Here is a 25,619-nt window from a genome sequence, read left to right on the forward strand (position 1 = left end):
CATGACGTCAGATTCCGCAGCACATAAACATACCACCCACCTCACACGCCATCTTCTAGCTAGTAGCTGGCCACAGCAAGACACTGTAAAACCTTATTGCAGTGTATTTCTGTCTAAATACTCTGTTGTTTTAGCTATACTGAACTATGAGTGACATTGAGGATGGAAATTACGAAGGACGGGTAAGTAGTTACATCGAACGATATCAAATAGCTCCCTTTCTTTCTTTTCCTTCTGCGTGGCTGCCGATAGAGAACGCTGTAGGCAAATTCAGCACTAACGCGAGTTAATGTAACGGCTACATTCGAGCTAACGTCAAGTTCAGAGCTTATCGTTAGCTTTACGTGCTTTGTTGGCTTAAGTTACGTGACATGTGTTACAAAGAGGCAGAGGAGTGTTTCGGCTTTGCCTCAAGCCAACAGTGTTCACCAAAGTATTTCGTTCTTGAGCGTTTCCCACTCTGTTAGCAAGTCTGCTGCAACGACTCTTAAACAGTCGCTATCTTTAAGATCACCCATGTTAACGTTAAACCCTAATACTTGCTAATTGTTCTAAATTTGACATGTCGCTTGAATGTATAGCTCCTGACTCATTCGCTTATGGAATTAGTTACGGGCTATCTGCGACGTAATGATTTGTATATCGTCCTTGTTGTGCGGATTTGCTGCAGCCATTGTTAATTTGGGCAACGTATTTGTTTACCTGATGTAGAATTTCACTAAATTAATGGTAACTTAAGTCCTAAGCATCTCTTCCTTCCCTGCTTTCACCCTCTTATTTAGCTAATTGAAGCATTGTTACATCTTAATATCTAAGCTCTTTATTTGTAACCATGTAGCTTAAATTGTTGTACCTTTTTTAGAATTTACATAATTTCTGAAATATTCTAACTTAATGTAGCAACAATGTAATTGTACTGCATTCAGTGTTTCATTTCATATAAGATATTCTCCTCTTTCCTCAAACCAATGATTTGTAATTTTATTGAATGTTCTTTTTTCATTAAGGTTATTGATCGTGAAGGATTTGAAGAGTTTTATCCAAGAATGATGAAGAAAAATTTCAAGATAAAAGAAGGCTAATGAAAACATGTACAGAGCAGAACATACTAGTGGAGAGGGAGGAAATGTGACGGAAGAATGGTGTGAGATAGAAGCGCTTGCAGTAAAATGGCTAAAATGAAACTGGTTTCAGTTTGGGTGAAGAGAGAAAAACTGACCTGGAATCAGAAAATGAGAAAACTGAAAAAAGAAGAACGAAGAAGGATAGAAATCCTGAGAGAAGGGAGTAGCGCGTAAAGAATCTGGAAGAATGAATGTGTCCCTAGGTTAAGTAAATGTACTGTTTGTGTCACAAATGTCTTTTTTTACCATGCTCCCTTTATGTAACATGAAATGCATGTTTTATTTTTTCCCCTAATGACCGGGTGCTCATGAAAATAAAACCTGTCATGTACATTTGATTTGTTAATGATAAGCAACATTGTAGACCAAATATTTATTAATTGAAATTCTAAGATTGCTAACCCTTTCCTCCACAGTATATAAGTTGTGCATTTTAGACAGGTGTACTGTATGTGTTCAGCATACTCTACCACATGCCACTACTCTGTGCTTGATTGTTTTTCTGCATAAAGAAATAAATGTCTTTGTCCATGAGAAATTTGTTAACATGCTGCTGTGGCAATAGGGGTCACGCTCCCCATCTAAATCGGATCGTGGGAGTCCAGCTCGGGTCAAGTCGGAGAGCAGGTCCGGCTCCCCGAGCCCATCCCGAGCCTCCAAACGCTCTGAGTCCAGATCCCACTCTCGATCAAAATCTAGGTACGTTGTTGCCGTTTTATAATAGCCTTTGTGATGTTATGATCACATCATATTACAAACAAATACATGGTCATCAGAGGCTCATCTGTTGTGTACCAATAAACTCAGTGCGTCTTCTGCATCCTTTTCAGGTCTCGTTCTAGGCGGCACTCGCACCGCCGCTATAGCCGTTCACGCTCTCGTTCCTATTCCCATCGGAGAAAGTCCCGCTCTCGTTCCTACAGCCCTGAGTACCGCCGTAGGAGAAGTCAGAGCACGTCCCCTATGTCAAACCGGCACCGACACACTGGCAGCAGGGTGAGTGTGATGAGATCTGAAACTTGGACCTAAAACTGCTACATGGTTTCACAATCATCAGGCTCATCTCCTCAAAACTGTTGTGTCCATGTTAAATCTCATTATTTCAGCATTCTGTCTATTTATTTAGACAGATCACAGTAGCTATAGCAAGAAAAAAATGACTTGAATGTGTTAAACACATTGCATATATAATGTTTTGATATGGATTTGAATTGGATTATTAAAAACATCATTCCAAGCATATGATTTCTGTAAGAGTTTAATGTTAAGAGATAGTGAATTTCTCCTTTGTTTGTAAGGTAGTGTCATTTTTCACACTATTGTTTTTGATACTGTGGGAAACCACTTTGAAATGACATTTAATAACCCCTTTTTTATTAACCTTGCCCTCCTTTTCATTATATCAACAGAGCCATGACTTGACAAAAGAAGCATACAGTCATGGTGGTGATGCAGATGTTAGGGTATGTGGACGTTCTAACATATTTTGGGCAAAAGCAATGTAATCTTGTGTGTGGTGATCAAAAGAGCTGCTCCCAGTATAATATGAAATAAGCAAAATGTAATTGCATTCGAGTATAATGACAATAAAGGTCGTTCATTCATTCAGACTGGATGAGGGATTAAATGGTAAATGTCACTTGGTGGAGATCAACTAGAACATGACATATTCAGACAATGGGGCTGGTTTGCAGCCAGTGGCATATTACACTGATTTTGATGCAATGTACATTAGATCACCGGCAGAATTAAATTTTGTTACACTGGTGCACAATGTGCATTAGTCTGCTTATCAATACTTATCAATAACTTATATTGATAATTTACTTATCAATAAAAGCATGTTATCATTATTTAAATTGCTATATATCTATATATAAATACATATATGTGGATGATTTTAGGTGTGTGTGCGTGTGTGTGTTTTCATGCATTTTAGTAAATCTAGTAAATATGTAAACTTTTTAGCTGCATTCTCAAACATAGACTGATACTTATGCCAGGAAGCCTTTAATGATTTATTCAAACTGCTGTGGGAAAATGCACGCTCAGACGGAAAAAAACCCAACCATGTTCATGCAAGGAGTCATTGCCGTGTAGCCATAAATCAGGGCGGGTAGTAATAAATACAACTTTTTGGTTTTTTTTTGCAGCACTGCGGTCCACCGTGCGTGTAATCTCAGTAGTGTTTATAGTGCACTGCTGCTGCATGAGGTGTTTGATCATGCAAAGCAGGAGTTAAGTCAGATTTTCAAAGCAAGCAAATGGGAGTTGGACGATGTATAAATGTCCCCGGGGCACTTTTTTTGAAAGCTGTTGAAGGGGTTATTAAAGCTGTCATCGTTTATCTGCTGAACATTTACTGTTGAAGTGGTACAACTGGAGATGCTTGGAGGACATGGTTTTGGTATCTCATTGTAAAAAATGTGTGTAGATTCTTACCTTTTTAGTATTAACTCCATAACTGCCTCAGGTGTGAGCTGCACACAAAGGGTGTCATGCACCTGCATTGGTCTCTATTGCAAATTGTTCAGTTCATGACAGTTATGTGGGGGGTGAATTTATATATAACTCATTTAAATTATACTGAGGCTGAACGTCATTCATAATTATGAACGTGGCCCCCGGATCTGACAGCTAGGTTTCATTTAGCTTTTTTTTTTCCTTTTTTGTGGGATACTGACAAAATATGACAGGCATTCAAGGCTTTGTTTGAGAACTTCAATAGAAGCTTTGAATGTAAAAAAAAATAAAAAAAATACATTTGGGACAGCCTGAGAAGCAACCAATATATAAATAAGGAGGTTATTAAAAGTAGTAAATGAATTCAGTATATTTTTTGGTGCATTATTCTTCCCTATGCTTGAGTGTTGCATGCAAAATGCCACCATGTGCATGAAGGCACATGTTTTGCATACAAAATCCGGTAAATGAATCTTGTATGCAAAGCATTAGATGGAGCAACTCTGACCCTTATTGTCGACCCTTCCAGGCGAACCCTGATCCCAGCACATGTCTGGGGGTGTTTGGTTTGAGCCTGTACACCACAGAGCGTGACCTGAGGGAGGTGTTTTCACGCTATGGTCCTCTGGCAGGGGTCAATGTGGTGTACGACCAGCGCACGGGTCGCTCTCGTGGCTTTGCCTTCGTTTACTTCGAGAGACTTGAGGATTCCAAAGAGGTATGGGAAGAGTTTGTGGTTTTATTTATCAGTCAGATAGCCAGTGATCTTCTGCTTAGGTTTCGAAGACATATTTGTGTTCCGTCTTTTGATCCAATTGATTGCATTCATTTAGTAAATTAAGTGTAAAATATAATATATGACAAGTGGCCTGGCTGTAGGTGTTGAGAACCGGGAGTAAAGGTTATTGTCATAGAGGAGCCATTGCATTGATTTTTGCCCTTGGGCACCATGTTTTAAAACCTAATTCTGCCTCCATGCATCGTCCATGGCTCCATATTGTTTGGCACTTTATTTTCATAGTAGTACATGGTGGTTCAAAGGTATTTCCCTTCAGATAGTGCCACTCAGTTTTTTTATTTCAGTGTGATTACATGAGTACACCACTAGGTGTCTGCCTTGCCACAACGTCTCTTGCAGTCATGCATTCCATAGCAAGGGTTTACAGTATGAAATGTAGGTGGGCTTGTGTGAATTAAATCAGTTTGACCAAAAAGCTTTCATTAGTCTGATAACATCTTTTGTTTTCTCCTGCTTCTTGTGCTCCCCAGGCAATGGAGCGAGCCAATGGCATGGAGCTGGATGGGAGGCGCATCAGAGTGGATTATTCCATTACCAAACGTCCCCATACCCCCACACCAGGAATCTACATGGGCCGACCAACTCAGTAAGATCAACACTTGTGTCAAATCCAGCATGTCAATTTCCCTAACTTATTGTGTGGCATTGGATATTCATCACATGGCTGAAATCCTTAAAAGCAACAAATGTGCATCTGAGCCATCAGGAGTGAAAAACCACCCAAACTGAGACGTCGTAATATTGCGTTTGTATCTAATTGTGCGTCCTTTCTTGAAACCAATTTGTGATTTGTATCAGTTTATTTTTGTGTTGACATGGCGCTGTGGTTTTCAAGAGATAAGACGCCTGGGACACACAGCCTTGTTCTCATTTCAACAGCAATGGCGGTGGCGGTGGCAGTGGCAGTGGTAGCAGCAGGAGGGGGAGAGACTCATACTATGACCGTGGCGGCTATGACCGTTATGACAGATATGATGAGTATGACTATCGATATAGGTGAGTTATAATTTGTGAGTATAAAGTCTGTGTTGCACTGTTAGGTGGGAGAAAATGTATTAAGTTTTCTTTGTATTTTTGCAGTCGCAGGCGCTCTCCATCACCTTACTACAGTCGATACAGGTCTCGCTCACGGTCTCGCTCCTACAGCCCACGTAAGTGTGAAAAGAATGCATACAATAGAAAGCTTGACTAACTGCATCTATTGTATCATCTTCAGACATGAAATCACACCGCAGCGAGTATGCATACTCAGACAGATTTCTGCACCTCGATCATGAGTGAAAGCAGATTGATTTTTTCTTACTGAAGTACTTACAACTGGACTAATGCTAATGTCCTGTTTTCTTTTTGCAGGGCGATACTAAGTTGCTTCTTCCAACATTCAGCCTCCCTCCAATAATTGATGATGTGTGATTCATCAAGGTGTTCCTGAGGGGAACATTTTGAATTAGCTTGTCCATATCAACAGAACTCTTAAGTTTTGAGATCGTTCTAGTTTACATGCAATAGATGTCTTAATTTTTTAGACACTTTGATGCGTCCGTGTTGAGTGTGAGCAAAGAAGTCGGCGACTAATGCTTACTGTCACTTCATTCTTGGACTTGCATCCTTCCCTCCTAATTTTCTGCAGCAACAGTACCCGTTTTCTGTCAAGTGATGGTTAATGAGGGTTGTTGCACTAATCACTGTCAACGTGGTTCTTGTCATGTAGGGGAAAGATAAGTAGGTTGTCGTAAATGATGGTGACACTTAATTTTACAGCCTGTATTAAGTTAGTAAATGTAAGAGTGCACTCAAAAGATTCATCCCAGTGTTACATAGCACTAACTGAGCTTACTGGTAAGTAGCAGGTAAATTGGGCTGTAAAAAGAAGTGTTTCCAGTAGTCAGTGGTTGGTTCTGTGCTTACATTCAGTCACGTTTGGTTTTTTGTCAAGTTTCTCCAGAGAGTTGTATTAACATGTTTTACTTTTTTTATTGTTGTTTCTTTGTATGGAAATATAAATATGAGAACTCCAATGTTTGTAATGTGTTTTTCTGACTTAATGTGCATGAAATTGAAGTTGAGCTTTAGTTGTATAGGTGGGAGTTAATAATTTAAATTGAGTGGGTGAGGTGGGAAAACAAGCTGGGAGTGTTTCACAGAACAAGGCCAGCGCCAAGACGTGCATGATAAGTTTATTACAAATTTACAATTTTATTACAAATTTAAAGTAGTACTCTCATTCAGGCTACACCAATGAAATCAATGCAAAGATGGACTTTTAGGAAGGTTTTATTGGGTGGGTTTTATGACATACAAAGCTCACGTGAGGAAACGTGACCATTAGATGAGTATCCTGTCACTTATTCAGAGATATTTCTCTGCATATTTATTGTAACAAAAGGGTTTGTCTCAATCTCAAACGAGATCTGGAAGTTGATCGGCTAATCACAAGAGTAAACCTGAAGGAATGGAGGGCCCTTTATCAGTAGCCCTTGGCCCCAATAATGAGGCCCTCCTTTCCAATGGGGTTAATAGGCACTGCTGACTTGTCATGGGGCCCCTCCGAGTTACACGTTCATTCAGAGATCAATCCCAAAGTTCCAAGGTAGCCTCTGGCTGGAAAGATACAAGGGTCAAAGTAACAGACAAAGCTACCATCAGATGGATTTCTTATACATTTGTGCTCATTTTCATTTTAGAAAAGTCCAATTCGATTTCTGGTATTACATTTGGTCACAAAGTTAACGAGACAAGCTACAAACTGGAGAAAATGCTGATAATTTTCTTGATTTTATGGCGACACGTGAGGTTGTGTCGTGATCCATGAATTTCTTTTCCTTCACTGATATTGCACAGTGACACAGGTGTCATGGCGCCACCCCTCCCGTGAAATATTGACTCTTTTATATATCTACCAAGATCATCCATGAATCAGTCAAGCCTAACAAATACGAAATAAATAAACAAAAATACATTGCATTTTTACTTGTCCAATGGTGTAGTGGTACCCGCCATACTGCCAGCAACCATTAAATGCTTCCGACTTTAGGCTAGACTTGCGATTTGCCCTTCAATATAAAGCCCTCTTCTTCAAGGGCACCAGTAATGCTGGAGTCTATGAGAGCTAGCAAACTTTTTTATTGTTTACGAGCAGAGACAGCTTTTCATTGGCGCATGAAAATTCGCTTCTAGTTTGCACCTCTGTCCACCCAGACCAATGGCATTGAATTGAATGGCAAGAAACGGGTGAAGGATTTGGGACCAGACTGTCCAGATTTAAACATTTCGCAGCGGACTACTCATACACACTTATGTGTGGTCAGACTACACGCACAGCGCACGAAAAAAAAAAAAAAAGATACAGCGCGTGCACCGTCAGGACTCGGGAGACTGCAAGATCGCCATGGCTAGCAACTGCAACTCCATCATTTCATTAAGGGAATTACCGTTCAGTCGTCGAGTGATGAGTGAGTGTGTTATTAAATGGTGAGTTGTGTTATGTTGTGCTCTCCAAATGTTGAATTGTAAATAGTAGTATTGATTGCATATTGCCAGCCAAATACTGTATGTACTGAACATGTTCTGTTAATATTTGATTAATTACAGTTTTGATGATAGTATGATTTGATTTGATTATTGCCATGGCATCTATGGTGCCTATAAATTGTAGACTGTGCTAACAGTGATTTCATGGGCAAACTAATAGATGACAGTGTATCTGTTGATCGTCACAGTGGAAGTGTTTTATTGTGGAACCTAATTTATTGTATTTGAAACATTTAACTTGATATAGCTTTACAGAAATACTGTACAGTATGTACAATTCATGTCTGGTGTTGCCATCTAGTGGTTGAACAGGAAAACCAAATTAAACAATACAATGTAACACTGTAAAGTTAGCTATCTGACTTTTATTTATTATTATTATTTTACTCATTAAACGGGTCATCTTAGCCATCATCACAACAGTTGCCCCCCCCCACGAGAAATTTGTCAGGAGCCGCCACTGATTTCCACTAAGTCCAGACAGCAGACAGAAATAGACTGCCTAGTGAGGGAGAGAGGCAGCTAAGGCAGCTAAAGAAGCAATGGAGGAAGGCCACAGAGGAGGAGAAGGAGGGGATAAACCTGCTTCAGGAAGAAATTCAGAGCAGGCTTACAACACTGAGGAGAGCTGAAAACCTTCTGAGGAAGTGCAGAAGGAAGGAGCGAACAAGATCACTCTTCTATAAAGATCCCTTCAAATTTTGTGAAGAATCTATTCACGAAGGAGAAGAGCGGAAGTGTCTCAGTGTCAAAGGCAGACCTGGAAGAACACCTGCAAGAATCCTGTACAGATGGCCGGCACCAGGAAGAAGTCACGCTCCCACCTGACATGCCCCCAGTCAATCCACCAGAGCACGAACAAGATATCAGTCCACCCAGGTGGAGTGAAGTGGACAAAACCGTGCATAGAGCAAGGGTCGCATCATCTCCAGGTCCCAACGGAGTTCCATACAGGCTCTACAAAAACGCACCTGCTTGACAACAGCAGAGTACACCACAGCATGGCAACACCTGGAAGCGGGAATCATGGCTGACTGCACCATTTCCCTGTTGGCCTTCACCCTTGCCATGGAGGTCATCATCCGGGCCTCTCAATGGGTGGTTGGCGGACAGCGGGTAAGACAAGGGCTGAGGCGGCCGCCTGCCAGAGCCTACATGGACACCTTGCAACACTCACCACGACCAAGGCTTGCACTGTACAGCTACTTAGAAAGCTCCAGGAAAACATAGGACTGGCTCGCATTAAGATCAAGCCGAGCAAGTCCAGAAGCATCTCCATCGTCATGGGGAAACTGTCAGACCACCGCTTCCACACTGGGGAGGAATCCATTCCAACGGTCTCCAAGAAGCCTGTGAAGAGTCTAGGCCATTGATATGACTCCTCCCTCAAAGACAAGCGTGAACGCCCTTCCTCCCCCACCATCCTGTTGGCAATCAACACCATTTGTCCGGGAGGGTGAGGGGCAAGCCAGCCTCACCTCCATAAAACCAGACACTGGGCAGCTGGGCAGAGCACGGGACTGGAAGCTGCTGGCAGACTTGGGCAAGAAACTCTGCTTCCCAGCTGAGATCGCATCAACCAACTTGCAACCAGACCTTGTTCTGTGGTCAGCCTCACTCAAGCTTGTCTACATCATTGAGCTCACGGAGGAGGCCTACAAACAGAAGAAGCTGAGGTACGCTGAACTTGCTGCCAACGCACACCAACAAGGCTGGAAAGCGAAGGTACGCCCAGTGGAAGTAGACTGCAGAGGGTCCGTAGCCACCTCAACACCCAGGTTATTCAGGGAGATGGGAGTGCAAGGGAAGGGCCACCGGCAGGCAGTCAAAGACCACGCCAGGGCTGCTGAGAAGGGGAGCCAGTGGCTGTGAAGGAAGAGAAAGGACTCTGCCTGGGCCTTCAAGTGAGTTGATGGCATCTAGGAAGTGAACCTGGGATGCTGGGATTCACTGCTGAACCCTCTGGAGGTGCTATGGGCCTGTCTGCGAAACACCCAAGAAGGAGGGTGCCCACTTGACAACCCAAAGGATGCCATAACTCAATTGACCACCCCACAGAGTCTCATCGGTGTCATGTGTATTATTTGAGGGATAGCAACATCTAGTCCTAAACAGCAGACCTCTGGAGCTGACCTCACATCTGACCAGTAAACATGAGGCTCCACTTGGAACAACAAACACTAACAACTGTTTGGTGTTACATCTGCACAAGCTGATTATCTTATCAGAGTTCTTGATGATACAGTTGTCACCTGACTCTTTCTGTCATTTTAATTTGGCCTTTAAAAAAAAAAAAAAAAGATCCTCTTCCTCAGTGGAAAATGTTTTCTGAAAATGACATTTTTGGACGTTTGATGCATTTATCTGCATTTATACATTTGCCAAAATTCAACTAGCAAACATTTCGTTACTTTGCCAGAAATGTGTTTTTATTGTTTTTAGTTTTTTTTTTAGTTTTTTTTTTTAACTAACTTTAACTTTAACTAGTTTGTATCAAGGTGATAAAATATTTCATTATCAATTTAAAAACTGTTTTTTGCTTTTATGCATGTGTAACAGGCCCTGGATGAGGAGCCAGTAGACAGATAATAATGTTGTCCTGTAAAGGACAGAGAAATAATTAAGCAGGCAACAGGTGATGTGATTCCTTCTCTCGCTTCTGCCAGACTTTAATTTCACAAACATATGTATTTTTAACATAATTTCAATTTCACATATTTCTCCATGAACCTATTATTAACTCATAGTTTCCAGAAATCCATGCAATAAAACTGGTTCTGCAATAAAATATTTTCCACAGTCCATGTCTCTGTTGCTGTTCACATACAAATGAAAGAAAATACAATTTGTTCAACTGTTATTGGTCTGCAGCTTTAAGCTGTAATTTCTGCACTTAAGCAGGCAAATAAAGTTCCAGTTACACTGGCAAATCACTTGTGCTTCACATTTAGCATAAAGCTAACCAAATATAATGGGAATACCCATATGAAAAATTGCAGGCACAGCGAGTGTTTTTATCTGACAGAAATACTAAAACATGAAATAAACAATGAAATGTTTCTTTAAACCATGTTCTTAATCCAAACATTTTTTTAAATGCACCAGGAGCCAAACGAAATACAGTTATGAGCCTTTAAGCAGTATGTGCTAACCTCAAACATAACAGGCAAAGCAAATATTAGCCAGTTAAGCTAGCTCACGCTGGCAGTGGCTGCATGCTGACCACGTTATTTTCCGATCCTCAAAGTAAACAAAGAAACAGCCCTGACCAGAAAAGTACACAGTGGCGCTTGTATTAACATTACAAATAAATGTTGTGGAGATCATATTTGTGTTTTGACAAGTTACTAACCTGTAAAGGACAGATAAATAATGAAGCAGGCAACAGGTGATGTGTTTCCTTCTCTCGCTTCTGCCAGACTTAAGACGAGAGCTGGATACCCGCGTCACCAAGCCTGTCTCCCTGGGGAGGCAGTGCCTCCTAGTGGCAAAGTTGAGACACAGCTCCAAACTTAGATGTCCATTCAATTAACTGAACCAGGCTCTTTTCCAAAAAATATACATTAATTACATAATGTGACCACACAGTACTGTGTGTGTTTCAGATTTTCACAGATGGCGGAAAACTGAATTTACCCAACAATAACATTTTGAAACAAGTTTGAAAAACCCTGTTATATCCACATCAAATAAAATGGATTTCTTTACTAAAGTTAATGATCAAAATCATTAAGCTGATGGATGATTACCTCCACACTTTTACCTCAAGTCAATATTCATATGCAGTAAATAACATTTTAAACAAGAATTTCCACCTGAGAGAATATACATGCGCCTGTGTCTGCAAACACCCACTGCCATCAGACTTTAGTGCTGCATGAACGTGTGTTTATCTGATCACACACTCAACAATAAGAAATGCACTCATCTTAAGATGACCAAAAAAATTACAACAATCAACAGATGTTTGTTCCAAAAACGCCATTTTTGTAGAAATAATGAGAATGAAGACAAATAAGAATTGCAGGTTTTTTCCTGTCCCACACCGTGCAGTGTGTGAAATGTAGTGTGTGTTTCTCGCAATTAATTTCATTTGAGAGGCAGCAGAGCTGTTGCCACAACAAAACAACAGTGTGACGGTGCGTCGTTTGGCTGCTGTGAACAGCTTTTTTTAGATGTTTTCGACAAAACAAGATAGCAGTTATTTCCATAAAAAATACCCACACATTTAAAGAATCTTCTCTGTGGCTGCTGATCCACTTTAAGGTAACTTTTCCATAAAAAGTCCCCAAATTTGACTTTTGCTTGGAGGGGGAAAAGAAAACTGGAAGTAACGAGAAAGCGTGGGAACAAAACACGTTTCTTCTGCAGTGTTATTATTTTAAACACAACCCAGATATGAGCTTGAATATATTTGCCATTTTAATGCTTTACAAGCCAGCATTAACTCATTATTTACTGCTTAAAAAAAACAGAAATGCTCCTTGGCATGGTATGTTCTGAAGGGGCACAAACCGCCATTTTCTAATGAGATGAAGGGTGTCACCCCACAGGAGAATCTGTGGTGAAAGCTGTTTTTTTCCTGTTTTTTGGATCCTGCACGAAACTTCTTAAAGCCAAGAGGATACATATGCCTGGACACCCCCCTCCAAAAACAAAAAAGACACTTGCATGATCCTCGACAGGGACATTGTTTCCATCACTTCATGTTACTGTAAGGCTCCAGATTCTCCTCAACATGGCGTTCACCAGTGTTCCCTGACTCTGTCCGCAGCGGTCAGCCAGTGGATTTAATGCTTACAACTCAAGTGCAAAGAAAACATTGTAAAAGATCCGAATCGCCTGACAATAAATAAAAAAATGAAGCAATTAGCTTTCATTTGTTATCCGTGGTCGATGAAGTGGTGGTCTGTTTACTTTCATGGACATCTCTAACTTGACATTGTGTAATCAGAATCTCAAGTTCAGCGGGTCAACAAGCTGTGATTTGTGCAGGGACTCTGTGTGTGTGTTTATGGTTATGTTGTTGGACTATCATATCATGCACAAGACCAACTGCAAGTCTTTATATAATATATATATCTTCCAGCCTAACATTATTGACGTTTCCGTTTTTAGTTTATGCTCTAGAGGCCAATGGGTGAGCCTAGAAGCTGTCCAATCCCAGGAGCCAGTGGTGGTGGTCAATGTATAACCTCTAGATTAGGTATTTTGACTCATACTGTGTGCCTTATCACTGTCAATCATCCCCTTAGGTCCGCTGTATTTAAACAGCCCCCTTATCAAGTGGAACATTCATTGTCTGAAGCCATAGTCTAAATGGTGTGCCTTGCCACAAAACAATGATCAGATTTGTTGAATAGCCTGACATGACAGTGTCCAAATACCAAAGCCTCTGGTGGCTGTCATCAGGTGTCACTGCTTTGATTGAGTAAGATGGACAGGCACCTTCCACATAACGTTTTTTTTCTCTGACCTCAATAGAGAATGACATTCCCACAGCCAAGAGAGGGCCCAGAGAATGAACTCGGTGACAAAATTGTGAAAAGTGAGAAACGAAGTCTAATTTCCTGTGCGTGTGCGTGGTGCACACATTGGCTATTTGTCAGTCAAAATAAGCTTTTGTGGTGGCGGGATTAGAGAATGAATGCCCTCTCTGCTTCCGTCCATTTCTGTTCGTTTCTATCTGAACCTGCAAAGTGGGTCCCATGAAATCTAAACTTGTAACTGGTTTCTGGGCTAAGAGGGCTGAAAAAACATTTGATTCAAGTCTTCAACCAACATCCCTGTTCCCAAGAAGCTAAGGACCACAGGACTTAACGACTTCAGACCCGTCGCCCTGACCTCTGTGGTCATGAAGTCCTTTGAGCGCCTTGTGCTCTCACACCTCAAAGACATCACCGACCCTCTCCTGGACCCCCTACAGTTTGCCTACAGAGCCAACAGGTCTGTAGACGATGCAGTCAGCTTGGCCCTCCACTTCATCCTCCAGCACCTGGACTCTGCAGGAACCTACGCCAGGATCCAAACATCAGCTCCCTCGTCAAGAAAGCACAGCAGAGGATGTACTTCCTACGGCAGGTGAAGAAATTCAATCTGCCAAAGACAATGATGGTGCACTTCTACGTCATTGAGTCCATCCTCACCTCCTCCATCACCATCTGGTACGCTGCTGCCACCAACAAGGACAAGGGCAGACTGCAGCGTGTCATTCGGTCTGCAGAGAAGGTGGTCGACTGCAATCTCCCGTCTCTTCAGGACCTGTTCACCTCCAGGACCCTGACGCGTGCAGGAAGATTGTGGCGGATCCCTCCCACCCCGGAGACGAGACACTCCCCTCTGGCAGGAGGCTGCGCTCCATCAGGATCAAAACCTCACAACAAGAACAGTTTTATCCTGTCTGCTGTCAGCCTTATCAACAAGGCCCGGAACCCCCCTGACACTCTTCACACTCCACCTCTGCCTCTACTTGTCACATTGACATTGCCATAACTCTATGCATTACATTAACCATCAGCTTGGATTTCTTTGTTATTTTGCTGTATCACTGCCAGCTGTACTGCTCTTTTTTTTATAAATCTATAAAATATAGATGTTTTTATATATAATATATTTTATAAATATGTTTCTAAATAATATTTCTTTTTAAAACAGACTGTGTATATATATTTAGATATTTTTTACTTTTTAATAGCTTATTTTTAGATGATTGTCATGCACCAACTTCACCAAAACAAATTCCTGGTATGTGTAAAATCGTACTTGGCAATAAAACTTTTTCTGATTCTAATTCTGATTCTGATGAGTGGGCTATGATACATGCACCCTGACCCAAAGTCTGGCTTAAATTATATCTAAAAAGTCTGAAGCCACTTTGATGTAGCCACCAGTTCTTTGCCAGTAATAATGAGGTGGATTTTGTTCTTCATCCAGCACATGCAGTGGTGTTTGTGCATCTGTTGGAAAATGTCTGCATTCATCCACCCAGAAATCTTCACAGTCATTATGAGTAAAAACCACAGTGCTCAACAGGGCTGTGAGCTCAATATGAATTAACACAGGACAGCTACAGGAATAACTTTTGAAGTGGTTTTTGGTATGCAGTGAACTTCTTTTTCCCAATTTCAGACATAGCAGCACTGCACAATGGAAAGGAAGCATCATATAATAATCTAAGAGCTGACAATAGTGAATGTTTTTCTTTTGTTTCTTTCTTTTTGTTAATTTTATCTTTTTTTTGTCTACCTCTGTATATTTCTCCAACACAGTCAACAATGTCTCCGGATCCCCTGCCTGAACGCCCAGTCTGCATTGGTACCTATTCGGAGTTAGACATCTTACAACCAAAGCACCTCTCCAACAACCCCTGACTACCGGTGTCTGTGGGCATCCGCTTCTTTCTGGTTCCATTTCCTGGCCTCTGCTGCTAGTCAATTCTGTCTCCTCCTTGTAGGAGGGGCAGGATGCCTCCTGCGGAGGAAGCTGAGTGTGCTGCTGCTGGTATTCGGCCTGGCTTGGGAACTTATGTTGCTGCGCTACACTGTGCAGCAGCCTCGTCATCAGAGCAGTGCCGAGCTACATGAGCAGATCCTAGAGCTCAGCCGGTGATACGTCAAGGTCCTGACAGAGGAGAACCAGAATGCACCAGGTGGCCCGCAGGGAACCTCCATTGCTGGTTATGGTAAGCATTTAAGAAGAAGTCAAGATTGCTATGCAATCTTTTCCTGCACATAAAGATAATTGATCACTCCTGCATTCTGTGCTTTATAGTTTGAAAAAGCATTCTCAATTCTTCCTCCTTTTCCCTTTGCACACAGCTGATCTGAAGAGGACTATAGCTGTGTTACTGGACGACATTCTGACACGGCTGGTCAAACTAGAGGGCAAAATTGAGTTGGTGGTGAACGCCTCCTCCACTAACACCTCCCACACAGCAGGGGGCGTGCTTGCCTCTGCTGCGGCTGCCCTACAGAAATCCTCAAAGCAGGAGACACCTGGCAGCCACCCAGGGACGTCACGCCTTCATCCACATTTCCCTAATAGGCCTCAGCCACATCAAGGAGCATAGTCTTGATAGATGTATCGAATTTCTTTTTTTAGCACATCACACTTTTCAAGCATTTATCACTGATGTAGCAACATCAGCCAAGTGTAAAGCAATAGTGAGACTTATGGACATCCAGAAACTTCAAATTTGGGATGCTTCTTGTAAATGTTCAGCCTACTCAGAGGGAAGAAGGAGGACTTCTTTATGATCTGTCCTGTCATATGCTGATATTTATTTATTTTTTACCGAGGCTATCCAGCACATTTTTTATATTTGCATTGTTGATTTCATTTGGCTTAAATTTTAGCATTTTTTATAATGCCATATTTGAACCTTGAAACTTATATTTGAAATACTATACCGAATATGATTCTTTTTAGCACACACATGTAGTTTTGAGGATCATTGAATTGTACAGTTCACCCATAAGAGATAATCCAAAGAATGTTATTTGCACTCCATCTGAAGGGAGTATAAATGTGTATTCACACTTGCTGCAAGGCAGTTTTATTTTTATGCAGAATATGATTGGATGATGCCTATTTGCCACTGTAAACATGAGTGTGTGTGTGCTTTGTTTGGGTTGAAATCCAATGGGTCCCTTGCCTGCTGTTGAGAAATGTTTTTATTTGGGTGTGGAGCACATTGAATGTACTGTGTAGTCAGTCTTTAGCCCTGTATTGCTGTTAAGATGACTTGCATACTACTTACACATGTTCAGGGTTCATGTTGCACTGTGACTCTAGAGATTTTCTAAAAATACTGGGCTCATTCAACTTTGACTGGAAGGATATTTTAAGGGGTGGATGTAAGGCTCTGGAATAATCATTCTTCTGGTGCTGGTTTCTATAATACTGAGAAACACCCTGTCCTGCCCAGAGGAAGAAGATTCTGCTCATGAACACCAAGGCTGCAGCGGAAAAGATGGGAAGTACTGGGATTATATGAGGCAAAGTCAATGAGGGTGGCACACTAAAATATGAGGCCAAAATTATGTTTAGTGTTACTCAGACATTACATACTTAACTGTACATGAAGGCCGCTAGATTGAATAATCGAACAGTGGTTTGACTGTGTTAACTTTGAGTGACGCCATAAATGTTCTTCACTTCATAATGCTAAAGTAGAAAAGATAGCGAGCCAGTCAGCTGCTGTGAGATAGCTTTACTAATAAATTGTCCTCATGGAAAAATTATTCTCACAAGTCAATTTTTCTATCAGATGCTCAGCCCAGTCTCCACACATTAAATGTGATCTAAAAACATGCTGTTCAGGAGATCTTAGTTTTGACATCATGTGCCTCACAAGACAATAAATAAAGTTTTGTTTGCTTCTAATTTTGTGACAGATTTGTGTATTCATAACTGAACATATAAAGATGAGGTTTCAGTTCATTCAGATGCTACTGACCTACTGCAAAATCCTGAGGAAGGCTTCTACTTAATGTTATAGCAAAGTCATGTCTTCCTGTGGACTGAGCTGTACTAAAGTACAATTTTGAGTTTCTATTGTATGCTGTTTTTTTCTCCTCCTCCTGCAGTGTATTTAAATGACAGCTGATAAGAGCTTTTACATACATGGAAATTGTCAACTAATGTGAAATGTGATCCATTCTTGAAGACTAAGCTACCGAATAGTGAAGAGTGGTTAAAATTAGCTCCATCTCACCAAATTCAACATTTAAATGCTGCTTACAGAATAATGTGCCATTTATATTATTTCAATACCGTGCAGTACATGACAACTAAAACACTTGACTAGAGGCATTCTGTATCATGTGTGCAGTAATTTTACTTTTGAAGCTTAAGAATGCATTTTTACTTGTAACGAAGCGAGTTTTATTCTGTGGTATTGCTACTTTTATTGGAAATATCTCAGTTCTCCTCCTGCCTCTGAAGATAGGGCAAAGTATTTAAAGAAAACCGTAACAGTGAGTGTGAGAAGACGTTCACGGGGTGAATTCAGAGACGTTCAAGAGTTTTTGCATGAAGGGGGCGTGGAGGACAAGGCGGGACATGACGTCAGATTCCGCAGCACATAAACATACCACCCACCTCACAGCTACTACATGGCCACAGTAAGAAAGTATAAAACCTTATTGCAGTGTATTTCTGTCTAAATACTCTGTTGTTTTCGCTATACCGAACTATGAGTGACATTGAGGATGGAAATTATGAAGGACGGGTAAGTAGTTACATCGAACGATATCAAATAGCTCCCTTTCTTTCTTTTCCTTCTGCGTGGCTGCCGATAGAGAACGCTGTAGGCAAATTCAGCACTAACGCGAGTTAATGTAACGGCTACATTCGAGCTAACGTCAAGTTCAGAGCTTATCGTTAGCTTTACGTGCTTTGTTGGCTTAAGTTACGTGACATGTGTTACAAAGAGGCAGAGGAGTGTTTCGGCTTTGCCTCAAGCCAACAGTGTTCACCAAAGTATTTCGTTCTTGAGCGTTTCCCACTCTGTTAGCAAGTCTGCTGCAACGACTCTTAAACAGTCGCTATCTTTAAGATCACCCATGTTAACGTTAAACCCTAATACTTGCTAATTGTTCTAAATTTGACATGTCGCTTGAATGTATAGCTCCTGACTCATTCGCTTATGGAATTAGTTACGGGCTATCTGCGACGTAATGCTTTGTATATCGTCCTTGTTGTGCGGATTTGCTGCAGCCATTGTTAATTTGGGCAACGTATTTGTTTACCTGATGTAGAACTTCACTAAATTAATGGTAACTTAAGTCCTAAGCATCTCTTCCTTCCCTGCTTTCACCCTCTTATTTAGCTAATTGAAGCATTGTTACATCTTAATATCTAAGCTCTTTATTTGTAACCACGTAGCTTAAATTGTTGTACCTTTTTTAGAATTTACATAATTTCTGAAATATTCTAACTTAATGTAGCAACAATGTAATTGTACTGCATTCAGTGTTTCATTTCATATAAGATATTCTCCTCTTTCCTCAAACCAATGATTTGTAATTTTATTGAATGTTCTTTTTTCATTAAGGTTATTGATCGTGAAGGATTTGAAGAGTTTTATCCAAGAATGATGAAGAAAAATTTCAAGATAAAAGAAGGCTAATGAAAACATGTACAGAGCAGAACATACTAGTGGAGAGGGAGGAAATGTGACGGAAGAATGGTGTGAGATAGAAGCGCTTGCAGTAAAATGGCTAAAATGAAACTGGTTTCAGTTTGGGTGAAGAGAGAAAAACTGACCTGGAATCAGAAAATGAGAAAACTGAAAAAAGAAGAACGAAGAAGGATAGAAATCCTGAGAGAAGGGAGTAGCGCGTAAAGAATCTGGAAGAATGAATGTGTCCCTAGGTTAAGTAAATGTACTGTTTGTGTCACAAATGTCTTTTTTTACCATGCTCCCTTTATGTAACATGAAATGCATGTTTTATTTTTTCCCCTAATGACCGGGTGCTCATGAAAATAAAACCTGTCATGTACATTTGATTTGTTAATGATAAGCAACATTGTAGACCAAATATTTATTAATTGAAATTCTAAGATTGCTAACCCTTTCCTCCACAGTATATAAGTTGTGCATTTTAGACAGGTGTACTGTATGTGTTCAGCATACTCTACCACATGCCACTACTCTGTGCTTGATTGTTTTTCTGCATAAAGAAATAAATGTCTTTGTCCATGAGAAATTTGTTAACATGCTGCTGTGGCAATAGGGGTCACGCTCCCCATCTAAATCGGATCGTGGGAGTCCAGCTCGGGTCAAGTCGGAGAGCAGGCCTGGCTCCCCGAGCCCATCCCGAGCCTCCAAACGCTCTGAGTCCAGATCCCACTCTCGATCAAAATCTAGGTACGTTGTTGCCGTTTTATAATAGCCTTTGTGATGTTATGATCACATCATATTACAAACAAATACATGGTCATCAGAGGCTCATCTGTTGTGTACCAATAAACTCAGTGCGTCTTCTGCATCCTTTTCAGGTCTCGTTCTAGGCGGCACTCGCACCGCCGCTATAGCCGTTCACGCTCTCGTTCCTATTCCCATCGGAGAAAGTCCCGCTCTCGTTCCTACAGCCCTGAGTACCGCCGTAGGAGAAGTCAGAGCACGTCCCCTATGTCGAACCGGCACCGACACACTGGCAGCAGGGTGAGTGTGATGAGATCTGAAACTTGGACCTAAAACTGCTACATGGTTTCACAATCATCAGGCTCATCTCCTCAAAACTGTTGTGTCCATGTTAAATCTCATTATTTCAGCATTCTGTCTTTTTATTTACACAGATCACAGTAGCTATAGCAAGAAAAAAATGACCTGAATGTGATAAACACATTGCATATATAATGTTTTGATATGGATTTGAATTGGATTATTAAAAACATCATTCCAAGCATATGATTTCTGTAAGAGTTTAATGTTAAGAGATAGTGAATTTCTCCTTTGTTTGTAAGGTAGTGTCATTTTTCACACTATTGTTTTTGATACTGTGGGAAACCACTTTGAAATGACATTTAATAACCCCTTTTTTATTAACCTTGCCCTCCTTTTCATTATATCAACAGAGCCATGACTTGACAAAAGAAGCATACAGTCATGGTGGTGATGCAGATGTTAGGGTATGTGGACGTTCTAACATATTTTGGGCAAAAGCAATGTAATCTTGTGTGTGGTGATCAAAAGAGCTGCTCCCAGTATAATATGAAATAAATAAAATGTAATTGCATTCGAGTATAATGACAATAAAGGTCGTTCATTCATTCAGACTGGATGAGGGATTAAATGGTAAATGTCACTTGGTGGAGATCAACTAGAACATGACATATTCAGACAATGGGGCTGGTTTGCAGCCAGTGGCATATTACACTGATTTTGATGCAATGGACATTAGATCACCGGCAGAATTAAATTTACAGTTACCAATTACACTGGTGCACAATGTGCATTAGTCTGCTTATCAATATTTATAACAATAATAGAATGTTATCATTTTTTAAATTGTTGTATGTTCATTTTCTTATATAAATACATATATGTGGATGATTTTAGGTGTGTGTGTGTTTTCATGTATTTTAGTAAATATATAGTAAATATGTAAACTTTTTCAGTGCGTCCTCAAACATAGACTGATACTTATGCCAGGAAGCCTTTAATGATTTATTCAAACTGCTGTGGGAAAATGCACGCTCAGACGTGTTTGGGGAAAAAAAACCCCAACAATGTTTATGCAAGGAGTCATTGCCGTGTAGCCATAAATCAGAGCGGGTAGTAATAAATACAACTTTCTGTTTTTTTTGCAGCACTGCGGTCCACTGTGTGTGTAATCTCAGTAGTGTTTATAGTGCACTGCTGCTGTACGAGGTGTGTGATCATGCAAAGCAGGAGTTAAGTCAGATTTTCAAAGCAAGCAAATGGGTGTCTCATTGTAAAAAGTGTGTGTAGATTCTTACCTTTTTAGTATTAACTCCATAACTGCCTCAGATGTGAGCTGCACACAAACAGTGTCATGCACCTGCATTGGTCTCTATTGCAAATTGTTCAGTTCATGACAGTTATATGGGGGGTGAATTTATATATAAACGTGGACATGAACGTGGCCCCCGGATCTGACAGCTAGGCTTCATTCATCTTTTTTTTTTTTCTCCCTTTTTCCTAATGCAGACACATGTAGACACATAAAATATGACAGGCATTCAAAGCTTTGTTTGAGAACTTCAATAGAAGCTTTGAATGTAAAAATAAAAAAAAAACATTTGGGACAGCCTGAGAAGCAACCAATATATAAATAAGGAGGTTATTAAAAGTAGTAAATGAATTCAGTATATTTTTTGGTGCATTATTCTTCCCTATGCTTGAGTGTTGCATGCAAAATGCCACATGCAATGTGCATGAAGGCACATGTTTTGCATACAAAATCCGGTAAATGAATCTTGTATGCGAAGCATTAGATGGAGCAACTCTGACCCTTATTGTCGACCCTTCCAGGCGAACCCTGATCCCAGCACATCTCTGGGGGTGTTTGGTTTGAGCCTGTACACCACAGAGCGTGACCTGAGGGAGGTGTTTTCACGCTATGGTCCTCTGACAAGGGTCAATGTGGTGTATGCCGAGCGCACGGGTCGCTCTCGTGGCTTTGCCTTCGTTGACTTCGAGAGACTTGAGGATTCCAAAGAGGTATGGGAAGAGTTTGTGGTTTTATTTATCAGTCAGATAGCCAGTGATCTTCTGCTTAGGTTGCGAAGACATATTTGTGTTCCGTCTTTTGATCCAATTGATTGCATTCATTTAGTAAATTAAGTGTAAAATATAATATATGATAAGTGGCCTGGCTGTAGGTGTTGAGAACCGGGAGTAAAGGTTATTGTCATAGAGGAGCCATTGCATTGATTTTTGCCCTTGGGCACCATGTTTTAAAACCTAATTCTGCCTCCATGCATCGTCCATGGCTCCATATTGTTTGGCACTTTATTTTCATAGTAGTACATGGTGGTTCAAAGGTATTTCCCTTCAGATAGTGCCACTCAGTTTTTTTATTTCAGTGTGATTACATGAGTACACCACTAGGTGTCTGCCTTGCCACAACGTCTCTTGCAGTCATGCATTCCATAGCAAGGGTTTACAGTGTGAAATGTAGGTGGGCTTGTGTGAATTAAATCAGTTTGACCAAAAAGCTTTCATTAGTCTGATAACATCTTTTGTTTTCTCCTGCTTCTTGTGCTCCCCAGGCAATGGAGCGAGCCAATGGCATGGAGCTGGACGGGAAACGCATCAGACTGGATTATTCCATTGCCAAACGTCCCCATACCCCCACACCAGGAATCTACATGGGCCGACCAACTCAGTAAGATCAACACTCGTGTCAAATCCAGCATGTCAATTTCCCTAACTTATTGTGTGGCATTGGATATTCATCACATGGCTGAAATCCTTAAAAGCAACAAATGTGCATCTGAGCCATCAGGAGTGAAAAACCACCCAAACTGAGACGTCGTAATATTGCGTTTGTATCTAATTGTGTGTCCTTTCTTGAAACCAATTTGTGATTTGTATCAGTTTATTTTTGTGTTGACATGGCGCTGTGGTTTTCAAGAGATAAGACGCCTGGGACACACAGCCTTGTTCTCATTTCAACAGCAATGGCGGTGGCGGTGGCAGTGGTGGCAGGAGGGGGAGAGACTCATACTATGACCGTGGCGGCCATGACCGCAATGACAGATATGATGAGTATGACTATCGATATAGGTGAGTTATAATTTGTGAGTATAAAGTCTGTGTTGCACTGTTAGGTGGGAGAAAATGTATTAAGTTTTCTTTGTATTTTTTCAGTCACAGGCGCTCTCCATCACCTTTCTACAGTCGATACAGGTCTCGCTCACGGTCTCGCTCCTACAACCCACGTAAGTGTGAAAAGAATGCATACAATAGAAAGCTTGACTAACTGCATCTATTGTATCATCTTCAGACATGAAATCACACCGCAGCGAGTATGCATACTCAGACAGATTTCTGCACCTCGATCATGAGTGAAAGCAGATTGATTTTTTCTTACTGAAGTACTTACAACTGGACTAATGCTAATGTCCTGTTTTCTTTTTGCAGGGCGATACTAAGTTGCTTCTTCCAACATTCAGCCTCCCTCCAATAATTGATGATGTGTGATTCATCAAGGTGTTCCTGAGGGGAACATTTTGAATTAGCATGTCCATATCAACAGAACTCTTAAGTTTCGAGATCATTCTAATTTACATGCAATACTTTTTCTATTGTTGTTTCTTTGTATGGAAATATAAATATGAGAACTCCAGTGTTTGTAATGTGTTTTTCTGACTTAATGTGCATGAAATTGAAGTTGAGCTTTAGTTGTATAGGTGGGAGTTAATACTTTAAATTGAGTGGGTGAGGTGGGAAAACAAGCTGGGAGTGTTTCACAGAACAAGGCCAGCGCCAAGACGTGCATGATAAGTTTATGTTCACACAAATTTAAAGTAGTTGATCTGGAGCCACTGCCTGAAACCACAATAGTCTCCAAAAAGTCGAGTTTACTCTCATTCAGGCTACACCAATGAAATCAATGCAAAGATGGACTTTTAGGAAGGTTTTATTGGGTGGGTTTCATGACATACAAAACTCACATGTGAGGAAACAGACCATTAGATGAGTATTCTGTCACTTGTTCAGAGGTATTTCTCTGCATATTTATTGTAACAAAAGGGCTTGTTTTGCTCAAAATTCATTACCAAGTAATGTCTTCACTATACGTACCTGAATAACGTCACAAGGGCGCTTCCTTATTGAAAGCAACTAAATGTACGGTTTGTATTATGAAAATACAAAAGTCTACATAAGACACAGTCACATTTTCCTGCTTTAAACAAAACTTTGTGAATTGCATCAACACAACATGATCAGTTTTTTTCTAAAACGACACAGGTTGAGATATTTGACACAGCCAGGGTTAGGGTTATCTGGAACGAGATCTGGAAGTTGATCAGTAAGAGTAAAACCTGAAGGAATGGAGGGCCCTTTATCAGTAGCCCTTGGCCTCAATAATAAGGCCTCCTTTCCAGTGGGGTTCATAGGCACTGCTGACTTGTCATGGGGCCCCTCCGAGTTACACGTTCATTCAGAGATCAATCCCAAAGTTCCAAGGTAGCCTCTGGCTGGAAAGATACAAGGGTCAAAGTATGAGGTCTTTATCAATAAAGGTTTAACAGACAAAGCTACCATCAGATGGATTTCTTATACATTTGTGCTCATTTTCATTTTAGAAAAGTCCAATTCAATTTCTGGTATTACATTTGGTCACAAAGTTAACGAGACAAGCTACAAACTGGAGAAAATGCTGATAATTTTCTTGATTTTATGGCGACATGTGAGGTTGTGTCGTGATCCATGAATTTCTTTTCCTTCACTGATATTGCACAGTGACACAGGTGTCATGGCGGGGGGGACATCTACCAACAGGTTGACCAGTAGGGGACAGAATGAGCAGATGGGATTCCATACAGCAGCCGTCTCATCTATAGAACTTGGGCTCAAATATTCAGAGACAGACACGTTTGTTATTTCCTGGTGCAGACAAAGGACATTATTAGAAGGAGTAATTGAAGTGATTTGCTTGGAGGAAGCCATCCATACCTGCTTCACAAAAAAAAAAAAAAGAAATCATTGTTGCACTGGGGCCACACACATGCAGCACATTGTGATTCTATATAAAATACACCACCTCCATCTTTTCTCTGTTCCATCAACTTCACCATGTAGCTTGAGTTTTTAGAACACGTACCTTCAACCTCATCTGAGCGGCAGAATAAAGCTGGGAGGCACACTCCTCACAATCTGATCAAAGTCTAACAGGCAGCATGTTCATGTTTCCTATATGGTTTGAAGGGAGGACGGCCGGTGGGGGGTGAAGGCTTAAATTCCCCTCCTCTGGAGCTGTTCACATCTGAGCAGTAAACATGAGGCTCCACTTGGAACAACAAACACTAACAACTGTTTGCTGTTACATCTGCACAAGCCGATTATCTCATCAGTTCTTGATGTTACAGTTGTCACCTCACTTCTTCTGTCATTTTATTTTGGCCTTAAAAAAAAAAAAAAAAAAAAAAGTTCCTCTTCCTCAATGGAAAATGTTTTCTGAAAATGACATTTTTGGAGGTTTGATGCATTTATCTGTTTATAT

General features: G+C 40.8%; 2 protein-coding genes across 4 annotated transcripts; both read left to right on the plus strand.

Moving 5' to 3' along the window:
- Nucleotides 1-25: 25 nt before the first annotated feature.
- On the plus strand, nt 26-6,404 carry tra2a (transformer 2 alpha homolog). 3 transcript variants are annotated; one of them, XM_070985399.1, is made up of 9 exons: nt 27-182; nt 1,690-1,823; nt 1,955-2,120; nt 2,534-2,587; nt 4,117-4,305; nt 4,857-4,972; nt 5,266-5,382; nt 5,467-5,537; nt 5,740-6,404. In XM_070985399.1, exons 1-9 carry the CDS (start codon nt 147-149, stop codon nt 5,748-5,750), a joined length of 894 nt encoding a protein of 297 aa, XP_070841500.1. In that variant the 5' UTR covers nt 27-146; the 3' UTR covers nt 5,751-6,404. The 3 variants fall into 3 exon arrangements, with proteins under 3 accessions (XP_070841502.1, XP_070841500.1, XP_070841501.1); XM_070985401.1 differs by lacking the exon at nt 2,534-2,587 and having other exon boundaries at nt 26-182; nt 1,008-1,823; XM_070985400.1 differs by lacking the exon at nt 2,534-2,587.
- Nucleotides 6,405-18,023: 11,619 nt separating this feature from the next.
- Nucleotides 18,024-23,743, plus strand: LOC139346365 (transformer-2 protein homolog alpha-like). Its single transcript, XM_070985402.1, has 9 exons — nt 18,024-18,148; nt 18,974-19,789; nt 19,921-20,086; nt 20,500-20,553; nt 21,920-22,108; nt 22,660-22,775; nt 23,069-23,176; nt 23,261-23,331; nt 23,534-23,743. Exons 3-9 carry the CDS (start codon nt 20,054-20,056, stop codon nt 23,542-23,544), a joined length of 582 nt encoding a protein of 193 aa, XP_070841503.1. The 5' UTR covers nt 18,024-18,148; nt 18,974-19,789; nt 19,921-20,053; the 3' UTR covers nt 23,545-23,743.
- Nucleotides 23,744-25,619: the final 1,876 nt, after the last annotated feature.

The sequence above is a fragment of the Chaetodon trifascialis genome, chromosome 17 (genome assembly GCF_039877785.1).
Source record: "Chaetodon trifascialis isolate fChaTrf1 chromosome 17, fChaTrf1.hap1, whole genome shotgun sequence".
Classification (NCBI taxonomy): domain Eukaryota; kingdom Metazoa; phylum Chordata; class Actinopteri; order Chaetodontiformes; family Chaetodontidae; genus Chaetodon; species Chaetodon trifascialis.

Excerpts from the sequence above, each read along its gene's own strand:
- tra2a (XM_070985399.1), top strand. The coding sequence starts at position 147 with ATGAGTGACATTGAGGATGGAAATTACGAAGGACGG. Across the intron at positions 1,824-1,954 it reads CACTCTCGATCAAAATCTAG|GTCTCGTTCTAGGCGGCACT; the intron begins GTACGTTGTTGC and ends CATCCTTTTCAG. Across the intron at positions 2,588-4,116 it reads GTGGTGATGCAGATGTTAGG|GCGAACCCTGATCCCAGCAC; the intron begins GTATGTGGACGT and ends CGACCCTTCCAG.
- LOC139346365 (XM_070985402.1), top strand. The coding sequence starts at position 20,054 with ATGTCGAACCGGCACCGACACACTGGCAGCAGG. Across the intron at positions 20,087-20,499 it reads ACCGACACACTGGCAGCAGG|AGCCATGACTTGACAAAAGA; the intron begins GTGAGTGTGATG and ends TTATATCAACAG. Across the intron at positions 23,177-23,260 it reads GAGTATGACTATCGATATAG|TCACAGGCGCTCTCCATCAC; the intron begins GTGAGTTATAAT and ends GTATTTTTTCAG.